Consider the following 20,184-nt stretch of genomic DNA (forward strand, 5'->3'; position numbering starts at 1 on the left):
TTTTTTATTTCTCTTCGCACACATAATGGACACGTAAATACGTCGTGTAACGGACACACAACACTTTTCCTAGCCGCGGTCATACATACAGTATAAAACGGTAGAGTCCCAACGTTATTGTACCTCTAGGTCATTTGAATGGTAATTTTCCATTTCTGCTTGTCCGCGTATGGATGTACCACCACGGCCACAGGTTTTTAATATTCGTGACCGACATTTTTTTCGCAATAGTCATTCTCTATTGCTAATCCTAGATTCACCATATGTATGCATTTTCTGCCTGCTCCGGCAAGTTACAAAGTTTAAAGCTGTGTCACTGACCATTTTTTTAATTTAAAACAATTATGTAATATTTATTCCCAAAAAAATCGACCAGTACCACTGTTTATTAAATGTAGCCTACCATGATTCATTTTCTCCCACCAATTTTATAGTTACTACGCTCAAGTTAGACCATATTGCACTTTGTAACAACAGCACCATTGAGTTATCACCGCTGTAGGGGGACTTAGCCGCTCTTCGAAACACCACAACGCATGTAATCAGCACAAATGAACTCCAGGTCCTCTATTTTTAGCTTGCAACAAACTCTGCCTAAAAGACGCGAAAGTAGCACTGCCAGTCACTGCTCCTGGGTTTGCAGGGTTACTTCTGGTAGTTTTGACAGTAAATTTGTCTCCGTTAGCGCTTGTTGCGCCGCCGACTTCAATTTCAACGATATGCCAATCCCCCATTTTTGGGTCTGCTACCAGACAGCCGACTACATTGTCGAAACCGAGATTGGACGCGGCGATGGCAGCGGCTGCCATTGTATTAACGTTGTTAGGAGCAAGCGGACAGAGCTCCCGAACAGAACCTTCGAACAGCACAACAATTCTGTCTTCATGTATAGATTGTTTGTTCAGAAGTTCCATTTTTTTGGAGCTCAGCTTAAAACACGACGGATGCTTTTTCATGGTGACTTTTAAGGAACTCAAACTTCCACTTTGCGCCATTTTTTGTATATCCTGGGCGCCCCAAAACGCACCGCTTGGCACATACAAAGCACGGCCGTTTTGTAGAGCAGTACTTCTTAAACTATCTTCTGTCGTCTGATCAGCCAGCGCCGTCGGAGAACCGATAAAAAAATCCGACACAGACAAAATCATTTTCCCGTAATCCTTAGCAATACTTGGATGCGCAACTTCGACAATTAGGTCCGCGGATCTTTTCAAGAGGTCCTCCAGTTTATCCAGGATTAGCTCTTGCGGGATGCCCTCCATTTCAACCTTAGAACGATTCCAAACGAATTCTAGCTCCATGTCTTTGGAATTCTGAATAAAATCGGCAAGAAACCGACCAAGATTACCGAACCCTATAATTCCTACTTTCATTTTTTTCCCTAAAAATCAAAATATCGAATGAGCGACGGTATGTACATTGATAAAGCCCGGTATGCTTGGGCAATATAAATATATAATGAAACTCTTTCAACAAATCCGATTTTACAATCCGACGTTGCGATTGTTACGCAAGAAAAATTGTCACGAAAACTAATGTTTATATACGATGTCTAAATTATCAAATTGTGGTATAGTAGAGTAGGGGAAAATGGGACACCTTTGGGACATCATATCCAAAATAACTTTTTTGTTTACTACCACACAAAAAGATGTCTCAGTTTTTTTGTTTGAATTTTTTATTTAAGTAAAATTATAGTTAATCTACGCTTGGAAAAATGAATGTGCGGAAAGAGCTCCATTAGATACATATACTCATTAAACCTCGCGGCTTTGGATATTAAATCAAATAGCAACTGTTAGTTTATTTGGAGCACCGGTATTCGGGAACCGGACACTATATACACAATTTGTTAATACAAATAAATCAATAGGAAAAAATGAGGAAAACAAAGCAATTTAAAGTGAATGTGAACAGGGCAGGCCAGCCTAACCCATTAAGCTGGCATTTAATTTTTAAAAACTAGCAATTTGTGCACGTAATTATGTATCGGCGTAAAGATTTTTGCGAGCGGAACGCTTGAGCTTCGAACAAACAAAGAAATACTTTATGTGGGTATTTATACCAAAACGGGGGGGGGCAGTTTTCGTGGGTTATGTATAATTTCAGGACCGATGCCTGCAGTCGAACCGCTGAAGCTATTGTTGTGTGTGAATGAGCAGACAAAAGTACTATATTGTATATAGTAGCGTTGGGGAATATGGGACACCTTTTTTATTTCATTTGCTCGTTTTTTTTAAAGTAAACAAAAAAACAAAAAAAATAATTAGAAAACTTTATCGTCACGAGTGATATAAATCGTTGTTAATTATTTTAAACACGATCGGGATATTTGGATATTATGTGCTAGAGGTGTCCCATCTTCCCCAACAGTACTACATAGTAGACGATACACAAGACATGTGATATATATGGGGACAAAATCATATTATCATGACATTTCTTTGTTTGTTCTATATAAGCAAGGCGAGCTACGCAGCTGAGAAAAATATCTGGCTTGATTTATATTTCGTAAAGTAATAAAATATGAAAATAAAGCACGAAGGGTCTGTTTGATGTAAACACCATAAGAAGGAAAAATGACGAAAAAACACCTTGTTGGCGTTTTAATGGAGAAAATTAAGTGCACCATTTGGAAAATTGAACCAGCGTAGTTACGTGGGAAAATAGGTATTGGAACTTTCGGAAGCAAAATTTTGGAGCCTTCAGTTGCATTGTGAACTTGGGTGCTTCATTTTAAAGCAAAATATGCGGAAAAATTAAGAACGTTGGAACTTTAATTATAATTGCACGAGTACAAATGGGGCATGCTAGTATACTACAGCAAGGGTCTTGTCACTCTGTGTGCAGTATGTTGTACTGATGAGGTAATGGCGGATCCTGAGAGGTTAGGACTTTGTCGGGAAGTTTTAGAGCGAGTTTAGCGCGTTTATTTGTTGAGGGAATTTTATTGAACCAAGTAATAAGGGGTTAGTGGTGTGGTGTTGGTAGCCAGGGATAGGACTTAAAAAAACCGTGTTGTTTGGTAGGGATAGGACAGTGTTTTGTAACGAGCTAGTTCGAGAGGTTTGCGAGCAACCAGCTGATGATGCGATTGATTCGTTTTCTTTTGGAGAGTTTTTGACTTGGGTATTGTTTGGTAGGACGACTTTGTTTGGCGGGCTTTTTTTACGTAGAGGATCTTTTCGGAGCTCTTCAATTATAGTAGCTACAGATGAAGGGCATATGTTTGTCGTTGGGACCAGATGCGGAACTGGAGCTAGTACAGGAGTAAGGAAACTCATTGACGGAGCTGCGAAGATTAGAGCGTCGCTTTGCGAGAATAATGAGTCGTAACCAGCACAACCTGCTGTGAGCATTTTCGCGAGCAGCGGGTTAGAGTTGAGCAAGTTTGGGTCAATTCCAAATGGGTAATGGTGTCGGACTACTGTGGGGCTGGGCTGTACTGTCATTAAGGTACCTCCCGGGTGACCCACTTTTACCCCAGGGGGTAAATCGCTGTGGTCAGTTATTTCACGGTTGGGTGGATTGTACCAGAGCTTCGAGCTTGAGTCAAGGGAGTCGTCATGCTTCGTTAATTTTAATGGTTTCGCTTCAGTGGGTTCAGGGATCATGGATTTGAGTGAAGGTTTTTGTTTCTTGCATTCCAAATCATCTGGCATGACATGTTACATAGGAATTGAATAAAAGAAAAACTAAAGTAATTTTCTAGATGTTTTACCCAGTGCTTCTCAAAAGTGGGTTGAAATAAAAAAAAGTGAGTGGGAATAGAAAAAAAGGGCAGGAATTTGATTTGGTTGCATTTTTACCAGTTACTTTTTTCCATTAATGTACAGAAACTATCTTATTTCATATTAAAGTTTATAAAAGTTTTTTATATTAAATTTTATAAATGTGTGAAATGCTTTAGAAATTATAGGAATAGGGCCTAGGGGTGCTAAATCTTTATTATAATAAGTTAAGTACTTGGCAGTAATAAAAAAAAAAGAGAAACACTGGTTAAATTATTTGCACAGCCAATAAACTGACTAATTTAAAGACACTCATGAATAATTAAATCGATATGTAATATGTTTTTGAACCATATTATTAGAATAAGAACTGACTACTGTATTAAAAAGTAACAACACATCATATATATATATATATATATATACTATTAAAAATGTAACTATAGTAGGGTGGGGTAAGACAGATAACCAACGGTCAGTGGTGCAGCTGGAGGGGTTAGGTGTCGCGACCTCCCCCTCCTTTTTAAACCAAAAAAAAATTAATTAAAAAAAAAAATTTAAAAAAACATTTTTTGAAACTTTTTTAATTAAACCCCCCCTTTAATTTTTTTCTGGCTGCGCCACTGCCCATTGTCGACATTTAGGAAGAAAGAATACAAAGCAGTCAGTTAAATCGACAGCAAATAATAACAAACTAGCAATTAGTCTGCTAACTACTAGAGTATGTAAGCTTAAGTACAATTGTACCCAAACTATTATTGTTGCAATCAATTAAATATATATTTAGCAATTTCTTTGTTTGAGCATCCTACCGCAAAGTAAGTTTTACAAATTGTTTTAACTACTTCCGCTAAGGTTAACCTTTTTTTATTTACTTAATTTTTAACCTTTTTTTTATTTACTTAATTTTTTTTTTTTTAAATAGTAAAATATCCTGTTCTACTGACTTCTAAAATACTTCTGCTAAATTACCTTTTTTTACCAAATTTTTTATATGGAAGATCATATTAGCTATTGAAACTCATAGTTTTATATTCAATTAGTCATAGAGCACCTATGAGAATGCATTTTAACAATGGTTTCTCCAGATTTTGTTTAAAAATGTAAAAAACTTGAAGCATATATATTGTAGGGTGGGGGAAGATATGCCACCTTTTCATTCTGATTTCTGGTCCCCTAGTAGTAAACAAAGAACATTCAAAGAATTATAAAACCGTATCCTCACAACCCTCATAGAGCGTTGTTAATTGTTTAAAACTGGATCGGGATATTTGGATATCCTGCGCTAAAGGTGTCCGTCTTCCCCCACCCTACTGAACAAAAATACCTGAGACACTGGAACTTCTCTTTGTAGAATTTGCTCTGTTAATGCACAGATTGGTTGGTTCGTTATTTATTTTCTCACTAGATTCACTTCTGTACATTCTGGTTGGAAGTGAATGGACCTGGCATGAAAAAAATAAAAAAGTTTTTTTTTTAGGAAATAAGAAGGTCTAGTTATGGTAGCGAAGTGTGAAGAAAAAAAAAATTGTTTTTTTTTTAAAAATGTTAAAATGTTTTAAAATTTAATTTTTAGACTCTTGGAGGTTATTACAAAAATTCAACTTGTACTAATTTTCATACATTATATGTTTACAAATGCCATTTTTCATACACATTCATTTAAAATTCCATTATCCAAATACATGCACTTTTCATACAAAACAGAAAAATAAATTCACTGAAAGAAGCAGAATACAAAAACTAATTCGCTGGCTCTTTTAAAACATAGACTAAGTTCACTGGATTTGTCAGGCGCCGTGGCTCAGTGGTTCAGCCAACTGCATCGAAACCGAAGTGTCCCCGGTTCGATGCTCGGCAGCGGTACTAAAACTGATCGACGAATGTGTCCTTGGGCAAGACACTTAACGGCAATTGCTCCAACCCATCGGTCACTAATGGGTTGTCCAAATTGTAAGCCATATCAAATAAAAATCATACACAAAGTTAAAAAGTATGGTAACTCGTAAGCACACGAGGATAAAAAATGGTGCCAATATTACGCGTCTGACTGCGATGTGGTGTCGCGGCACCGCTCACAAGAAGGACTTAAATGCGCTTTCCGGGTGTTGGGGTAATGGGCCAAATCTGGCCTAAATCCCAGGACCTCACCCATAAAGAATAAAAAAAATGTGCACTGGATAATTTAGTTTAAACATCTTACCTTTTTTAGCTTCCTGTCAATTATAGAAGTATCTTCCAGCTTTTCCAAAATCCCATTTACAAGCTTCGCTGTTGTAAATAATTTGTTAATTTTCGAATAAATTGTTTATAAAAATCTGTCCATGGTTTACTGAAGAAAATTAGAAAAATTTTAGTAAAAAAAAAGATTAAACCAACTTTTTATTTACTTTATATTCTGTATAGGTACTAGGTCCAAAGCTAAACGATGGTAATATTTCGTGTTTCATGAAAAACTATAAACTAAAATGCTTTCACTATGCAACTGCTATGAGATTTAACACATATGGTGCTTTTGTATAAACTACGTTATATTCCATTCTATGTGGGTAAGGTCCCACAGCTTGACAAGCCATGGATCCTAGAATTTAGGCCAGGATTGGCCATTACCCAAACACCTGGAGTGCTACCGCATGGACCCCACCAGTTTCAAAGACCTATGTTATCTATGACGTCCCACCATTTAAGTTTAAATAAAAGGGAAAGGTCCATAGTTTTAATAAAATGCCCATAAAAAATGTTGATATCGATTAAATAAAATGTCCATACTCACTTTTACAAAGATTTTTTGTTGTTGTTGAGTTAGAGGTTGCACACGATATATCTTCACTGCTGTTGAAAACAAACTAATGTTATATTTTTATTTGTGACGAAGAGTTATTTTGATTATTTAATTATATTTCACTCAAAGTGGAAACTGGAAACTAGATACAGTAGGAGACACCTTCAGCACATGATATACAAAAATTCTGAACGTGTTTTTAACAATTAACAACGGTCTATGAAAGTTATGAGGATACGGTTTTATAATTCTTTGAATGTTTACTACTAAATGGGACGAGAAAATAGATTGAAATGGTGTCCCAAAATGTTAGAAACTTCTACACATTTCTGGAAAATTTTGCAGCCCAATTTTAAACGACTTACCCAAGAACATAGCTTATCCAAATAAACATATCATCATCTGAAGAAAGATGTTTGTCGACCACTATCGTAACGCATGACTGCAACCAGAGATGTTTACCAGATTTAAGCAGCCACCGATAATACGGTGTCACTACTTGGCCTTTTGCAAGAACTGTTTGGAATATAAAAAAATGTTAAAAACTTCTTTTCCAAAAAAAAAAAATTTTTTTTTTTGTGGTGAAGCTTGTATAGTAATCAGAGGATACCGGATTCAAGACTTAATGGTGCTACTAACCTACTAATTACGATTGTGTGTAAATGTGCAAGTTACTGAACGACAATTGCTCCAGGCGAGTGGTAGCTTACGAGTGACCACAAATCACTCAGTAGCACAGTTGGTTAGCGCGCCTGTCTTTAACCCAGAGGTAATGGGTTCATGGCTCTTCGCTACTACGATTCCGGGTGTATGTGTTCTTGGGCAAGACACTTAACGGCAATTGCTCCAACCCAGTGATTACTAATGAGAGTCTAAATTAAAAATAAAAAAATCCCCCCCAAAAAAACACCTACAAAGTTACATACTTGGTAAGCTGGCACGAGATATATGAAACAGAACACCCGTGTTTAATAACTGTCATTTTTCAGCTAAGGGAGGATAATATAAGTTAAATATATAACCTTTTTTAGTGCATGGCTGATCATTTAGACAACACATAACAATCCTGGGTTAGGGTAATTTAGATAAAGTGTCTTGTCCAAGGACACATACCCCCACAGGCCACAATGGTAGCACAGTCAAGTCTGGAACTTTAAACCCTTGGGGACCAAAAAGCAGGCATGATAACCACTGTACCACAGCACCACACAACTCAAAAACACCCGGATAATGCCACAGCCAAGCAGCCAAAACTTTTGCATGGTAAACTAAAACACTTGAAGCGTAGGGATATTGTGCTTTTGATTGTTGTATTTATTTAAAACCTTGTTTAAATAGAATGAGAATTAAAATAGTTAAAAATGTAAAATATGAAAGTAAGGTATTGTAACCCACACACAGTACCAATAATAGTACGTAAATACGTAATGTAGGTTCTAGAACACCGTCTGAACCAAATGTGACTGCAGAAAAGAGCCGTGAAAGAAACAGTGAAAGAAAATGCAAGGTGACAAAAAAGCGTACATGTGGGTTCACACATGCTATATTTTGTTTCTTTGGGCAAATTATACTTTATGCCCAGTCTATTTAACATTACCAGCATGACATATTTAACACTCACTTGCAGCATGACATCTTCTTATCTTTGTAAGATCACTTGAATGAATGAAGTGATATAATGTTCGTCCTTTTACTTGGTCCATTGTGTAATCTGTCAGTTGCTCAATTCTGTGAGACAGAAAAACTAAATTTTTGTGCCAACTAACAAAAAACTTTATTTGGTGAACAACTGACAGGGTAAGTCAGAATTGTTGAGTCAGAATTGTTTAAATTTTTAACAAAATTTGAAAATTGCCCAAATCTGTAATAGTTAGCATATAGTTTCTATATAGACAAATAGATTCTGTAAAGTTGATTCGGTTTAGCATTGAGAAAGAGTTTTTGTGTTGCTACGAGAGTTTTTGCATTGATACGAGAGTACACATGCATCTAGTTCTGGTTCAAACCAGTTTAGATTAGAATTTCAAATATATAAATTTGCTGTTGCAGAACTATGATCTTTTTTGTATACTGTGTAATGTGTATATACATGTATGAATGTAACTTACTTAATCCTCGCGTGGCCGTAAAACAACAGTCGTTATAACACGGGTTTAACACCTGTGCCAGCTTACGAGTTACCACGTATGTTACTTTGTGGGTGATTACATGCATGGTGTATAAGCAGTGCCTTGGTATTAGGAATGCACTGTTATGCACACAGACATTATATCGATTGGTTTTCAAGTAAAGTTATTAATATTGATAACACAGGGCTGTCAATATTCACTTAAAGGGGTTAGGTAGATGGAAGTGGTAGTTATAATATGACAGGGTAGGAATATTAAATATTTAAATGTCATTCGATACTCTGTCTGTGTTTGCTTATAAGTAATTTGGCAATAAATATATTGTTTGGAAGATATACATTTTTAAAAAATTGTGCAGATTTTGGTGTACAATTGATTGAGTTACACCGACGACATTATGTGTAAAAATATACCATGTTTTTGTTGTATGGTGTATAAAACTCCACTATTAAATGTATTATAGCATGATAATATACTTCATAAGTATAAATGCACCATGTATATCTGATGTATAAGACACTTATTTTATAACCCGACAGTGAGCATGGGGTCAAAGGGTTTAACCACTTAAGTTTCTTATATAACTGGTGTATTAGAAGACACCCATTTAAAATGAGTCATTATATGACCAGACAATGAATAATTCTTCTTATATATCTGGTATATAAAGAGACACTTGCGTCTTATTTTATAACCCTATGAATATATTAATACACCATGTGTGTCTGATCTATAAGAAGACACACAAGTTAAAAATAACAGTGAGTATTACCACATATGATGAATAACAGTGATTATATTCAAGCCCAGACAAACAGTAATGAATGTATGTAACTTAATTTGTCCTTGCGAAATCGATAGTTGTTAAAGAAGGGTGTTCTGTTTCTTACACCTAGTGCCAGCTTACGAGTTACCAAGTATGTTACTTTGTTGGTGATATTTGTGGGCTGTCCAAATTTTCAGCCACACATAAAAATTTGAAAAAAAATTCCCCAAAAAATAATCACCCACAAAGTATATACTTGGTAACTCGTAAGCTGGCATGAGGTGTATGAAACAGAACACCATATTAAACGACTGCCATTTTCCGGCCACGTGAGGATAAAGTAAGTTACATTCATTTATTTAAACAATACACCTACCTATCTTCACAGTAGTTGACACGCAGTGAAGCGTCGATTCTTACGACGAACATCGGTTGGTCTAATTTTATATCAATAAGCGTGGGAGGAGGAAGCACCTGGGCGATCCCCGTTAGCCCCAGCATTGCATCAAGATTGGTTGGGGTCTCGTCATCGCTTGAAGCGTCTTCGACTTTAAGACGGCGGTGTATTTTGCTGCTGAGACAACCAGTCATATGAACAACCTAAAAAAATTGTTGCCAATTTTTAAAATGCGGCAGGAAATGGAAAGTTACACAAAATTTTTCTTAAAATTAAATTGAACCTTTTTATTGTTTACTAATTAATGCAATAAGTAAATTTCCAGGGTAAGGTATCTATAACGTCAGAGACATCGGCGGGCCTTTTTAACTGCAGGGAAGGCACAGATAGTTACACTTACACACCATTCTTAAAATCAAAATTAACTTTTGTATTATTTACTAAAAGTCAAAGCAATGCCTAAATTTTCAGGGTATGCTTGCCTACTCTGCCACCCCCAGTTCAGCACCTATGGTCAAGGACGATGTGGTCAACAGTAAGTGCACCTGCAGTTTAATAATTTACCCCAATTTTACTAAAAAAAAGATAACAAGACCCAGTTTAGCAATTTGGTTTCTAGCGAATAAAATTTTGCCAAAGCATGCATAAAACTATCACAGAGAATAAATAAATTGTTTGAGCTTAAAAGTGTTTTTGGTATCTAGATTTTTTAATGTAGCATAAAAACTTTACATAACTTGTATTTATTCTTTTATTTAGTTGTATATTTACCTTGTAGCCGATTGATTTCACATTACTTCCTCTTCTTGTAAGCGTGGATTTCATTCGAATGAAAAATGAACAAGATGATGTATCCGCTTCTAACTCTACATGAAGAAACTTGAATTAATCACTTATGGTCAAGTGTTATACACATACAAGACAAAATATGTGGTGCATTCTTACACCTCCTGCTCACTGCAAATTTCTAACATATTTGTCTTTTAACACTTTCGGCGCCGCATTAATTTAAACAATCGTACACTGGGTGCGTCAAGAATTTTGGATTTTATTAAATTTTCAATAAGCCATGGATTACAATTGAAAGTTGCGAATTATACAACAGTAAGCAAGTAAATCCAAGAAACAATAATATTGCATTGTTTTCCCGTTTGTGTGGACGTGAAACATTACTAGCAATTAATCCATATCTTCACTGTTCGTCAGAGCCGGAAAAATAAGTATTGGACAAAACAAAACCTCACAACAACATAATTGTATTGTACAGACACTATATTATTGAAGTTTAACCCATTATCCGTAATTATTTTAGAAGCAGCAGTAACGAAAACATCGTGAAGTAGTAATATCTAAAATATTCTTGAAAACGTCAGAAACAGCTGATCATAGGGTCTTAGGAGATAGGTCAAAAATAATCTCAAAGCAGACGTTGGCATTTAGTCTTAATGCAGCCTAAATCGAGTGCACGTATATATACGTGGTTTACTATTAGCTTAAACTCAACGCGGCACATGTAATATTAAAAAAAAATCGGTAAAACGTATATATACGTGTGTGGGCACTGAAGACCATTGTTACTAAAACGTATAATATACGTACAATGGCCCCAAAGTGTTGACAGCATTTACAAACCTTTTTTATTCTTTTTAAGTGAGGTCCTAGTCAAGGACCTGAGATTTAGGCCAGATCTGGCCAATTACCCCAACACCCTAAAATCAGACCCATAAAACCAGATAAATTCTTTACTTTTTCACCTTCATTTTTATCAGAAGAGTGGAAATTGCGTGTTATGTTATGGTGGCTGTTTGATCTGTTCTTTAGGTGGTCTACAAGTTCAGGATGATCTGCAGGGTGGGTGTAGTTGAATATGCTTGTTCCTATCAAGTCAACCTGTGATTTAAAGGGAAATTTGAGAAATTTTGGCGGGTGGAAAGCTAAATGGCAACACTGAATTTTTTAACAAAAAATATTGAAAATTTAAAATTCGGCTGAAACAAGAATCAATATTTATTTTACTTGAATTGTAGTTAATAAACACATATGGCATGCTTGGCAACAAATCTAAGAAATAACGAATGTGATAAAAAAGTTAAAAAAGTCAAAAAAGTCTTTAGAATATAGTAGGGTGGGGAAAGATGGGACAACTTTTCATCCTATTTTTTTCATCCCACTTGGTAGTATACAAAGAACATTCAAACAACTATTAAACCATATCCCTAAAACTTCTATAAACCATATTTAATTGTTAAAAAACACGATCAGGGTATTTAGATATTATGTGTTAAAGGTGTCCCATCTCCCTCCACCCTAGAATATATATTATATATATAACATTTTGCTCCCATGCATACCACAAATCAGAAACAACCATCACAGCAATTTATTTCTCCTACTATAAAGGTCACAGACTGGTACAAGAGATAAATTGCCCAAAGACCTGTTTTATGTAATCTGTTACAGATGAAAAATAATCAAGATGACACCCAGGTCATACAAGTGTAAGTACACTTTGTGTATTATACAGAAAAATCTTATGGCCCAAGGCTGTGCTTATGCATTATATAATTGCTAAACCTTGTGTTTAACAAGCGATTAGGAAAGGGAATATACAATCTTCTTAAATCTCAATACATGTTGAGTTCTCATAACCAGTTTCTTAGAAAAGTTTTAATCTATGTTATTCTGTTTAACAAGCGTGAAACACATGCAGTTGACCTGTATACTGTTTATTGTGGGCCTAAAGAATTGGTACCAGGCGTGTAATACTTATTGGTCAATGGAAAATTTAAAAATTTATAATTTTATTATCCTACCTTTTAAAGTAAGGCTACAAAATAAAAGCTTGTTTTAAAAGCTGGGTAGATCTATCTAATGAGTATATTTAACAAGAGATAGTAGCTCTAATACCCTTTTTGCACGGTAAAAAGTGAATGCGAATAACGATCCGCATTAACTCGTCATATGATAACACGCTTATCGTAATGTTGTTAAATCTAGTTTATAAAATAAGTTCTGATACTTTATGGTGCTATTGCGAACCAAAAACTGTGAAAATAATACCCGAAAAAAATTAATCTCTTAAAAGTGAAACTGTACTTTTACAATACTTTTCTTTACTCGCATAATGCGAGTAACAACCAACCTTCTACAGCAGATAACACGCTTATGACGTTATGCGTGTTAACTTTGTTTTTGCGAGTAAAAATGCGAGTACTTACCCGCATAAAAGTGACCATGCAAAAGAGTATAATTAGAGTCTAATAAAAATATAATATTTCTATATTTGATGGGAAGCATCAACTTTTCCTTAGTTATTCCACAAAAGCGAATATCTCTAGTCTAACGCATTTTAATGGACCCTTATAACACTTCTTTTCTCTTATGATTCAACATTTTTACCTAGCTACTTCGTTTTAAATACAAGCTCACCAACAAATAATATTAATTCGAAACTCTAAATGACATCTTTACTTAATTTAAACTAAATTCAGCAACATAAGCTTAACAAAATGGTGCAGTGAGAACGAAAACGGTTTCAAGGAACACTGAAATACAATATTAAATTCAAAATACAGAAATTCAAATACAGAAATTAATTTCAAAGGCATTGTACAATAGCTGTTATACTTTATTTCCTCAAAAAACCAATATATCTCACCTGTGCAAGGCCTAAGTATATAGATACAGTGTCAGACACGAATAAAAACCTTCCGTCTTTGTTCAGCACGAATATGAAACCATCAAGGCTCTGGAATTTACAGAAAACTTGTAAGTGATTTTTATTTTTTTTCCAGGTGTTGGGGTAATGGGCCAATCCTGGCCCAAATCCTATAGGACCCATGGCGTGCTACGCTGCGAGACCTCACCCAGAAAGAATAGGAGGTTATCTTTACCAAATCAGAAAAATTGTAAATTAAGGATTTAATTTGAATAATGTTTCATGAAACCTGTATTTGCTACCTATATAAAAGGGTGCTAATAAAAAACATTGGGATTAAGTTATTTAAAATTTAAAAAGTTTATAAAATATTGGTAAATGTCCAAAATGAAGGAAATTTAAAGACAATATTTATTTTTTTTGCCTAATTTCCAGTTTTGCTACACAAACCCTTACTGTGATACTACGCCTATCGCCCTAACCTACATACTTGCAGTATGAAGCTTCCCATGCAGTTTTCCATGAATGAAGATTGGTGAGCGGCACGACAAAAGTAATCTGGATTTGGCTTGACTGTGGTTACTGTTGATAAAATTTTATAAGAAATACAATCTTATGAAATAAATTGCCATTTATGCCCAAGAATGCTCTAATTAATTATACAATAACAATTTACAATAGTATTTTTAAAATTAATTTACACCAGTGCAAAAGTGTATACAAGGGTGCATCCAAACTAAAACAATTTTCAGCAAAAATATTAAGTTTTTAAACACTTTTAACAAATTTAGCCATTTTTCTACAGTTTTTTATATGAATTCTATATCTTGCATCACTGGGAATTGCGAAACGTCATTAGTTTTACGTTAAAGCAATCATGGGTGCGTGAGTTCGTCACAACAACTTCAGGGGTTCACCAACCCAAAAAAGGCTGAAGAGCACTGATCTAACTAACCAGGTTTGCTAGCAGGCTCAGTGGACTTCCGAGCCAACATGAACTTCTGCAGTTGAAGATAACTCATTGTGAGACGAACAATAGATGCTTTGTCGAGCTGACTTGAGGTTTCAGAAGGTACTGGAAGTAGTTTGGCAAGCTCATAAAACTCAAAATTTTCTTTTCCTCTTCGAGAGCGTGCAGCATCACGGGACTTCTCCTTCTTCACGCATGTGAGTCTGTAATATATGGAGATACTAACTAAGCTAGTTACATTAAACCTAGATCATCTGCTGCCGTATTTATCCATAAACTAAAAAACTAATGCAAAAATCAATGCAAACTTTAAAAATACAAATACGAAAACCAACACAAAAAATAAAATTTAAAAAATATCCTCCTAAAGTTTTCAATCTGGTAACACCTCGGTTTTAGAAAATGGGTGTTAAACATTTTTTCCAAAAATATACCCCACAATGGGTGCATCTCCAGGTGTTACAAGGATAGCACATCACAACTTAAATTCTTAGTCTTTTTGACTTTGCTTTGATGCAACGCCCAATAAACAAAACGAAACTACAAACATATGTTGACGTAGAAATTAAAACTCGCAGAATAATGTGTACCTTGACATTGTACATAGATATTGCAATAAATGCTCACGCTAGGATACTAATTGGACCCCGGGAACCTATAAGACTGAAATTTTTACAAAACTAAACCTACCGAACATTAGATTTCTCCTGTGTTTGATACAGTTCTTCCCCAGCCTTTGACTCAGCTGCATCATTTTTAATCTGCTGATTTTTAAGCATTTCCAGTTGTTCGAAAAACTTTTGCTTTGAACTCAGATATTTTAGCACGCTTGCATTTAAGCTTAGCACCGTAGGGCCAGCGTTGTGGCACTGCATTGACTTGCAGTATGTGGGTGATTTTATGATAGCACCTCCATAGTCTACATGGCATTAGAAATTGCCGATGCAAAAGCACCAGATTTGAAATCACGCTGTAGTATATTGTTACACTTTCTAAAAAGAAAATTAATAAATTAGGGATAAAAGCAACTGTATTGGTGTAACTACTAACTAGCATACTGTATTGCCTACAAGCATTATTTAAACACAATTACAAAATAATAATGTATGTGTTATTGTATTTAATGTTTTATTATATTATTAATTTTAAACAAACAAACATATAACTATTAATGTATTGTTATACTGAATCGCATCACTTTTTTACTATATACCTGCGGACATACTTTGCGCATTTACAAGCAATTTTGCTAACATGCATATATAAATACCTATTAATTCTAAAGAATTCGCAATGTTCCCAGTAATACTAAAAAGTCAAAAATGCAGAACGAAAATTTAAAATTAACCCAAGAATGCGTGTACTGCGTATTGTTTTGTAACAACCCCTTAAGCGATGAACTCTCAGGAACGCTCCAATTCTCAGAAAAATTTTGCGAAGTTGCCAAACGCTTACGTTCTATCTTGCATAACTAAAATGAAGAAGACGAACCCGTTTGACTTTATTTTCAGTTCTTTTAGCAAATGAAGGCAAATCCAACCAAAGTCATTGGAAACTAAAGTAGAACAACCATTGTTAAGTAAAAGTGGCCGCCATTTTTGTCCAAAATAACGTGTCGGGCATATGAAAAATTCAAAGAGATTAAAACTAAATTATAAGAAATTATAACAAACCGGTGTTGTTCAAAAACACGTGCTTAATTAAATATTAAATTTTAATAATAAGCAGCAATAAAAAGCAAAAAAAACAGTAACCTTAACATTTTGTAACTAACATCACGGTCCGTATATAAACATGTATACACTCTGAAATTAACACCTAACACTACTCATATAGCGTTTCATTCAACTCACGCAAACCAAGTAACGACGAACAACAGTACAATACACACGCAAAAATTTGCCCACACATATCTTTTAACATGGCCATACCGGATACCCCCGTAGGTAAAACTATGATTGGATATACCTTAAACCAGAGCCATAGAAATACCCCCCAAACGAGAAGGCTAAATAAGCGGTGTTTCCATGACTCTGCCTTAAACAAGGCCTGTTATCCAAATAGCTTGATGATGTTTCAAACAATTATATAACAACGGACTGTATCGGAGTCGTGAGGATATACGATATTATATTTCTTGGAATGTCCTTTGTTTACTACCCAATCGGATGGGAAAAGGTGTCTCATCTTCCCCAACCTTACTATAATATTCATCACTAAAAGTGTGTTAAACCAATGTCTTATTTTACTACTTACGTAGTTGGTTAATGATTTAGCACTTCTTGTCGTTTTTAAAGCCGTAAAACGTTTCTTAATTGAAGTTAACACGTATTACATGCCTAATTCTCTCTTGCGGTGCACCTTACACCTCTGTTAATTAAACAGAACAACCATTATATAAACAAACGCACTGGAACACCTTAAATAACAGTTATAGGTCAAACTTTAGGCCTATATTTTTTGGTTGAATTTAATTTAATCCCGTTGAGCTATTTAGTGTTTGTTTAGAGGTTGCGGGTTTTAGTTTTTTTCACTTATGTAAGGCTGGGTGGTTTGGTTATTTATATCCTGATAGTTAAGAGCGGCATACTTGACTAAGTAAGGAATAGCCTACTCGTCTTATAGGTAACCTGGGAATGTGTTCTTGGCTACCGACCAAACTGTCCGACCAATAGTTACCGCGTTTATTTAGTCGGCCGACAGAAATTGGTCGGTCAAAATCCTTTTACTAAAAAGCAAAACCAGTTTAGTCGATAGCCGAAAATGCCACCAAGAGTACCTATATAATATAGTAGGCCATGTCCATATATAAATAATGTTTCATGTCTATATACAGACTCTGATGGTCACTATTGGTTGCGTCTTAATAGGGAATATACAATAAGTATAAAAGATTGATTTTTATCGCAAAAAAACTTTATTGCTTTTTTTGTTACCAGCACTTTCAAGACTGAAGGCGAATCGCTGTAAGGAATATAAATATACAATTAAAAAATATATATATAATATATGTAGTTCGTTAGCTTGCTAGATGCGGAGTCTATACCGCCGTAACTGTGGTTTTTGACCGTTTGCATCGTAACTATCGAAGGGTACCGGATTCGATGCTCGGTGCTGCTACCATTGTAGTGTATATCCTTGGGCAAGACACACTCAGAACTTCGCTTTACTAATTCGATGCTCCTTAAAATAGATATTCAAATAGCAAGCTGCGGAAACGAGGTAAATGAAATATGACCCCAATGTTATACCGACAAACTTTGCGGCAACAGCAGGCGGTAAACCGGTATCAACAATAAATTCATAATTTAATAAATTTATCGGCAATTACGCTTTCGACCAAAATAGTTTTACGTAATTTACTAAACAGTTTTTGATACGAACCTAAAATTGACTTAACGCAGTTCCTCCGAGAGAAAATCATGCAATTAAATCACGAATTTTGGACTTAAACTTGCCGCGTTACCAATGCGACCTATTTTTATTTTCTCGGCGCCTGAACGTGCCGTAGGTTGCAAACAGAAACCGTAATCCGAACTCAAAACGTGACCGGGATTATTCCGCCAGAGCACGCTACAGAGCATGATTACACGATCACTCTTTTTCATTGGACGAAGTTGGAACCTATGTAGATTTGCAGGATTGGCGGGCGCACGAATTAGCTCACTTGATATTATAATAACTTCACGTGTTCGCATATTTGATATTATAATAACATATAAACAAACAGGAAAACAAAACTGGTTTAAAATTTAAAGATTATTCATATCTTTTACAACCTTATTATTAAAACACGTGACTTCTCTCGTTTACTCTATTATCAAGTGATGATCTCTTTATTGAACATTACCTCATTAGGAAAAATAGAATGTTTAATCATAGTACTCTGAACTGTTTTAGAGTACTATGGTTTAATATAGTTTGGTGCTTTTTGTGGCAATAGGCCTATAACCATTACTCCTACCCCCACTTTACACGGTTTGATTTATTTATTTGAATATCATAACGGACACCGTAATTAATTAATACAACATAGAAATGGGAAATCACAGCAGAACGACAGAGTAAAAAAGACTATTTTACTGATCGGCGCGCTTAAAAGTCAGAAACGAAATTTTTCCTAAACTTTTTTTTTGATTGTCGATTATGCATTAAAAAATTGAATAGAATTATCAACAAAGCGGACTGTATAAAAAGTAATGCAAGCAGACGAAGTGTTAGGCAATTAACTATAGACCTGACGATTCTACCTTCAACACAGATTTGATACGTTATGGTTGTTATTATTACTAAATGCTTATTAATGATACCTACATTAATAAATTTAATATATATAGGGTGGATGAAGATAAAACATCTTTAGCACATAATATCCTGATCGTGTTTTAAACTATAATGGTCTATGTCATCATAGGACTCGCAAGAATACGGTTTCATAATTATTTGAATTTCTTTGTTTACTAATAAATGTAACCAGAAATAGAATGATAAGGTGTTCTATCTCCCCCCTCCCCACCCTTTATGTTAGTTTTATAGACCTATTATTTTTGCGTGACATCGTTTTTTAGTTTTACAAAGAAAGGCAAGAGAGCAGTGACCTCTTTTGTGATCCAGCATAGTCGATTAGTGAGCTTGCGGCTTATGGTTATATATGCACAGGCTAATCCAGATGTTATCGTTTTGCTTTTCTCAAATCTAGTTAGCGCTTATTAGATGTTAATCCTTTCTGTGGCGTTCTTTATCTTTTAGGTGAATTACATAAACATTTTGAAGCGTCATCTTTTATCCTTAAGTCGAGGAAACTGTTAAACCGACTTATTGTGCGGTTTTTGCACATTTTTTTGCATTTCACATTTTTTTGCATAAGCGGGAACAAAAGATATTGTAGGGTGGGGAAGATAGGGCACCTTTCATTCTATTTTCTTGTCCCGTTTGGTAGTAAACAAAGAACATTGAAAGAGTTATAAAACCGTATCCTCACGACTCTCATAGACCGTTGTTAATTGTTTAAAATATACGATCATAATATTTGGATATCATGTGCTGAAGGTCTCGTTTTCCCTAACCCTACTATACAGCTACTCTAATGTCAAAAAGAAACGGCAAAGTGAACAAAGGAGTAGTTAACGCATTAGAGAATATTGCTGTAATTTAAAAGGTTATAGTCCGAAAAGAACCTTTGTTAAATCTTTTTAAACAGATAATGAGGTTATGAGTATATGTGCCGTTTGCTCTAAACTTGGTTTATTTAACCTAAAAACGGATTATTTTTAATCTGTGGCCGATACATGTTGGTGGATCAATGCCAGCGGTTATTAGCGAAATGATGAAAATGTACACATTGCAAATTTTCCAAAAATAATCACTGAACCAGACCATAGCTATAAGCCCACAAGGTGCTGACCACAGACGTTGAGAAGTTTGGGTTTCTAGCCTCAAGTCGTTGCTATTTTTAGACAATCAGTAGTAATATTTAGTGGCGTCTAAATACAGCTTGATTCGTGTCGGAATCTAGTCGCTAGGCCGCGCTGTGGAGCGAAGGGTCAATTGCATACGTGCACCAAATGCGGCGCCACTGCGCGACGATATTAAGCGTAATTATAGCATTACCGTGTCAACGTATGACGTCTTTCGAGGATTAGGTTCATTTCTAAACCACAAGAGCATGACTGACGAAAGCAATTCCAACCCCGGACCAGAGGATTTTAAAAAAGGAGAAAGGAAACGCAACCAATGCCGGATTTTTCAAGA

General features: G+C 35.3%; 2 protein-coding genes across 5 annotated transcripts; both read right to left on the minus strand.

Annotated features, from left to right (window-relative positions):
• Positions 1-323: 323 nt before the first annotated feature.
• LOC149728603 (aspartate dehydrogenase domain-containing protein-like) lies at positions 324-1,493 on the minus strand. Its single transcript, XM_089889205.1, has one exon. It carries the CDS (start codon positions 1,371-1,373, stop codon positions 543-545), a length of 831 nt encoding a protein of 276 aa, XP_089745331.1. The 5' UTR covers positions 1,374-1,493; the 3' UTR covers positions 324-542.
• A 296-nt stretch (positions 1,494-1,789) lies between these two features.
• Positions 1,790-15,446, minus strand: LOC149728604 (uncharacterized). Of its 4 annotated transcripts, none has more exons than XM_089889204.1 (13): positions 15,124-15,446; positions 14,419-14,636; positions 13,954-14,021; positions 13,464-13,553; positions 11,560-11,695; positions 10,577-10,671; positions 9,785-10,008; positions 8,135-8,241; positions 6,879-7,029; positions 6,505-6,560; positions 5,935-6,002; positions 5,059-5,176; positions 1,790-3,655 (listed from the first exon to the last, which is right to left on the minus strand). In XM_089889204.1, the coding sequence occupies exons 1-13, from the start codon at positions 15,306-15,308 to the stop codon at positions 2,910-2,912; spliced, it is 2,262 nt and encodes a 753-aa protein (XP_089745330.1). In that variant the 5' UTR covers positions 15,309-15,446; the 3' UTR covers positions 1,790-2,909. The 4 variants fall into 4 exon arrangements, with proteins under 4 accessions (XP_089745330.1, XP_089745328.1, XP_089745327.1 ...); XM_089889202.1 differs by having other exon boundaries at positions 2,760-3,655; positions 6,505-6,563; XM_089889201.1 differs by having other exon boundaries at positions 2,760-3,655; positions 13,954-14,045.
• Positions 15,447-20,184: the final 4,738 nt, after the last annotated feature.

This window comes from Ciona robusta, chromosome 11 (assembly GCF_009617815.1).
Source record: "Ciona robusta chromosome 11, ASM961781v2".
NCBI lineage: Eukaryota > Metazoa > Chordata > Ascidiacea > Phlebobranchia > Cionidae > Ciona > Ciona robusta.